This window comes from Anolis sagrei, chromosome 1 (genome assembly GCF_037176765.1).
Source record: "Anolis sagrei isolate rAnoSag1 chromosome 1, rAnoSag1.mat, whole genome shotgun sequence".
NCBI classification, from domain to species: domain Eukaryota; kingdom Metazoa; phylum Chordata; class Lepidosauria; order Squamata; family Dactyloidae; genus Anolis; species Anolis sagrei.
The window spans coordinates 68,151,512-68,156,690 of record NC_090021.1 but is presented as its reverse complement, the minus strand read 5'-3'; the positions used below and the strand labels follow the sequence as shown (position 1 = coordinate 68,156,690).

Sequence of the window (5,179 nt, the reverse complement as noted above, 5' to 3'; positions counted from 1 at the left end):
TGGGAGACTTTGAGGGTTACACACATATACACTTGTATGCTCTCCATAAAAAAATTCTCAAAATGACCATAAATACACTGTAGAAGGCAAGGGGAACAAATTTCCAAAATTATCCACTTTGAGACATTTTGAGCCATTTAAAAACCCATTAAAATGACACATGGCCCCACAAAAGATGCTGAACTTGGGGATCATTTTTCAGAGTCATAGTCTAACACTCCAGTCACTAGACTTGACTCTAGTTACTTCAAAGTTTTGGTCTGATAGAATTTTCTGGAATTTCTCACTTTTCCTTCCACTGCCATTCAATTCCACAGTCACCGATCATCCGGAGAAGAGGCAGTGATCTACTCAGTAGTTGGGGAAAATGTTTCTTTGGGAGAAAGCCTCCTTCCCACTATATTCTGCAGTTTCCATGCCCACAGATTCAATCATTTGTGGCTTTAAAATATTCCAAACAAAGCAGACAAAGCAAATTTTGATTTTGCCATTTTATATAAGGGACATCATTTTACTATACTATTGTATAAATGAAACTTGAGCATCCACAGACTTTGGTATCTACGGGGCCCTGGGGCCAATCCCTGGTGGACACCAAGGGCCTACTGTATTATCAATTTGTCAAGTGCCAACCTGTCTCTTAAACAGACATGTAGTCAGATGGTTTCTAGTTACCTTAGGTGCTTTCTTTGGTTTTCGTTAACAAAATTATATAATCTTAAATATGAGCTTTAAATTAATAAAACTAAGATCCAGTGTAAGATTAACTACAACCACCATGATTCCTCTTCAGTTGCTTTTCAAGGTCATCTGGTAATTCTTCTGCTGTCCTTCATATCAGAAAGGTATGAGCTACTTGACTTCACAATGATTGCGTGTTCCTAGGTAACAAATGGAATATGAGAATCTTCTGACCACCCAGCAACTGTTATTGGCAGTTTGGGAAAACACACCATGAGCTCAGAGTGATATCTACCTGTTTTCTCTCTGGCTTTCTGGGTGGGACCAGGGATGATCTGCCTAGTAGGCAGATGATCTCTATGTGTGATAGTGTTGAGATTCCTGGTTCTCTTAACATTCCCTATTCAGCAACAGCCATAGTATCCTTATGGAATGTTTGCATAAAAGGAGAGTACAGAGAGGAATGATATGATTCCTGGCCCGCCATGGAGATTCAACATGGTGCTGTCCTACTTTTTTCCCCTATGGGAACTTCCGTTGATGATGCACTGTTTTCTTGTTTGTCCTTATCACAAAGCTGTTGAGATTCAAGGCTCATCTCCACCACCTGAAAATGCAGTGCAGACATCACATTAGCATGGTGTGACAAAACCCAGGCTAATGTGGAATAACACATGGCACACCTTTTAATGCAATTTTCTCCACATTAAAAAAATCCCTGCAAATCTTTGTAGGTTTCAAGGCTGTGCAGGCAGACACACCAGCTGTGATTCCAGGTTGGTGTCCTCACAACCATCTTGTGCTCCTGGGGTTCAGGCAGGCCAGGGAGGTGAGATGGACATGCCACCCTTCCCTTCCTGACCCCTGTTTTGCCCCCAAAGTGAGCTTTAAATCTCTTTAACTACTATTGAAGGTTGTCAGTTGTCTTCTGTGCCCACCTCCCCTCTCCCAAGCTCTTGTCACACTATCACTTTAGGTCTCTTTTTAGAGAGAAAAAGGGGGATATAAATAATAGCAATAAAACCAACAATAATAACTTTTTAAAAATCCTTTAAAAAGCTGATGGCTAGAGGGGAGTGGGACTGAAGGAAGCCATATGACATTGTATGAAACATGGCCGGTTTATATTCAGATCTGTTCTGTGCTTTAATACCTCCAGACTTATTGTCCCTGGGTGTCGTCAGATCCAGTATGGGCATGCCTTCTTTTAAAAGGAGGCCCCGGTGGCGCAATGGGTTATACCCTTGTGCAGGCAGGACTGCTGACCGACAGGCTAGCAGTTTGAATTCAGGGAGAGTGAGTTGAGCTCCCTTTTTCAGATCCAGCTTCCCATGTGGGGACATTAGAGAAGCCTCCCACAAGGATGGTGAAACATCAAACATCCGGGTATCCTCTGCGCAACGTCCTTGCAGACGGCCAATTCTCTCACACCAGAAGCGACTTACAGTTTCTCAAGTCGCTCCTGACACGAAAAAAGGACCAGTAATCTTAACCACATATATGTAAATGCAATGAAGCTTCTCTGCTAACAGTGACTCCCTCTTTGACCCTTCTGTCCATAGTGAAGAAGAAAAGTGATTAGAAACAAAAAATGAACTGAAAGTACTGAACTACATAAGGCCCTTGTTCTAGTATATTCCAGAAATTAAATAATCTCCAACACCTTCTGGGTAGAAATAAAATGTTGCTGCTGGTGCCGGGAATTGCCACTGAATATTCCAGGACAACCAAATTATTGTCTGAATCTATTTTAACAACCCAAGAACTACAGCTATAAATATTGCAACCTCCAACAACATTTGCTTTATCTGGAGAAATTACTCTACCTAAACAATGGTAAAGTGGCCTAGATAGATAAATTCGAAGTAATGAATAGCAACAAAGTATCTGCAATGTGTTTATTTAAAATACAGGAATGCCAACAAACAGTGCCATGTATGTACTTTTTCCATCTGTGTGTAAATCCTCTTTCATTCTCATCTTCGGGCAGAGCTTGCATTTCTTGTCCTGTTTTCATCGTCCAAGAATGCCCTCTGAAGAAACATCTGGATGGAGCGGCCACTATCAACCTGATTCTTTGTATAGCCAACCCAGAAATATATAAAAGGGTTCCCACTGCTGTCAATAGCATCAAGAAAATGAAAAATTAGGAAGACCACAGATATGTGTATTTGAGGGATCCAATGGACTGCAATATCAACGATCCTGACTGAGGCAGCAAAGAGAAGAAACAGCAGAACAATGGCCACAATGGTGATGTCAATCTTTTCTGGAGCGCTTCCCTGTGGTTTATTCAGCATTCTGACCAAAAGGAAAAATGCAGACAGGATCATGATAGGGAGAAACACAAGGAGGTTGACGATTGCTCGGGCCGTTTTTGTAGGCACACAAATCGAATTAACTTCAGTGAGTAATGGATCAAGTTGAAGATAGCAGGCAAAATATAATGTCACAGACACCAGGCAGGACAAACTCCACAAAAGGCCACACATAATTTCGGAAAAATGTTTGTGCCGATTAAGCTTGTAGCATGCTGGGGAAAAGACCATGAGGAACCTCTCAGCACAAATAGCTGTTAGGATATAAGTGCTTGCATTGAACCCAAAGCCATGTGCCAGCTCCATGATATGTAAACCGAACAGGCTGATGGGAACTTCCTTCAAAAATAAAATGAAAACTGTTATGTAGTAGATGAGTACAGCAAGATCAGCAACTGCCTTATTGAGGAAATACACAGTGAGATTAGTTTTCGGGATGAAGCACCACAGAAGCCAGAGGACGACTGCATTACCAAGTAATCCTAATGTGCAGATTGGAATTGATACAATCATAATAGTCCTTTGCAACTGGTAGCCAGTCTCCATTTGAGTCTCAGTGTTTTGGACACCCTCAACAGTGTGGAAGGACAAGGAGTATGCCTCTGCCATCTTGAAGCTGTCAGGGTGTTCAGTAATTCTTCTGAACCTGCCAAAATGAACACAGTTTTTCATTACTAGCTGTGACTCCTATCTCTTGCATTCAAAGCACCCCTGACAGATAGTCATCCAGCCTCTGTTTAAATGCTTCCAAAGAAGGACCCTACACCACACTACAGGGCAGAGAGTTCCACTGCTGAATGGATCTCATAGTCAGCAAGTTCTTCCTAATGTTCAGATGGAATCTCCTTTCTTGTAGTTTCAAACTACAAGAAAGAGAAGACTTCAGAAACAGGTGGTAGATGGACAGAAATATGATGTTTTTTTTAACTTTGCTCCCAACAGGATTGTTCAACAGTCTGTCCATAAACAGTATGTCTAACAAATGAGAAATTAAGAAATTAATGAGCATATCAATTTTAAAAATGAATAAAAAACCCTGAATATACCATGGTTGCTCTCCAGGTTTCTTGTCAATCTTCTTTGATAATGCATTTGTGCTTCATAAAGAGGTCTAATGATGCAGTGGTATGACCTACCTCAAGATGATGATGGCTGCCTTATGTAACAAACAGAACATGAGACTTTAATGACCTCACATGAACTATTATTTGTAATTCAGTGAAGCACTATCAATACTCTGATCTGAATCCCTTTTAATTTAGCTTGCTCCTGCATTTTTTAAAGGGTGCCGACTTGATCGGTCTTATTGATGGCATGTACTGGAAGAAGGGAAGGAGATGCGCTCTTGTTGATTGCTCTGATTATCTAAGCAGATTTTGGTGTCATCCACTCCAATTTCTTCTTGGAATGCCTGAATGGGATGGAGTCTCTTTTATTTCCATTCTAGTCTGACATGTCTAACAAATGAGAAATTATGAAATTAATGAGCATATCAATTTTAAAAATGGATAAAAAACCCTGAATATACCATGGTTGCTCTCCAGGTTTCTTGTCAATCTTCTTTGATAATGCATTTGTGCTTCATAAAGGGGTCTAATGATGCAATGGTATGACCTACCTCAAGATGATGATGTCTCTCTCCTGAGGCATCTGTACAAGGACCAAGTAGCAACAGTAAGAACTGACCACAGAACAACAGACTGGTTCAAGATTGGGAAAGGCATACGGCAAGGCTGCATACTCTCACCCAACCTTTTTAACTTGTATGCAGAACACATCATGCGATGTGCGAGGCTTGATGAATGCAAAGCTGGGGTGAAAAATGCTGGAAGAAACATTAACAACCTCAGATATGCAGATGACACCACTCTGATGGCCGAAAGCAAGGAGGAGCTGAGGAGCCTTCTAATCAAGGTGAAAAAAGAAAGCGCAAAAGCTGGGTTGCAGCTAAACGTCAAAAAAAACCAAGATTATGGCAACAAGAATGATTGACAACTGGGAAATAGAGGGAGAAAATGTGGAGGCCGTGACAGACTTTGTATTTCTAGGTGCAAAGATTACTGCAGATGCAGACGGTGGCCAGGAAATCAGAAGACGCTTACTTCTTGGGAGGAGAGCAATGTCCAGTCTCGATAAAATCGTAAAGAGTAGAGACATCAGACTGGCAACAAAGATCCGCC

The 5,179-nt window shown here is 41.2% G+C and overlaps 1 protein-coding gene across 1 annotated transcript; it reads right to left on the bottom strand.

Moving 5' to 3' along the window:
• Nucleotides 1–2,606: 2,606 nt before the first annotated feature.
• LOC132762078 (mas-related G-protein coupled receptor member H-like) lies at nucleotides 2,607–3,702 on the bottom strand. Its single transcript, XM_060755076.2, has one exon. The coding sequence runs from the start codon at nucleotides 3,669–3,671 to the stop codon at nucleotides 2,658–2,660; it is 1,014 nt and encodes a 337-aa protein (XP_060611059.2). The 5' UTR covers nucleotides 3,672–3,702; the 3' UTR covers nucleotides 2,607–2,657.
• Between the last annotated feature and the right edge of the window lie 1,477 nt (nucleotides 3,703–5,179).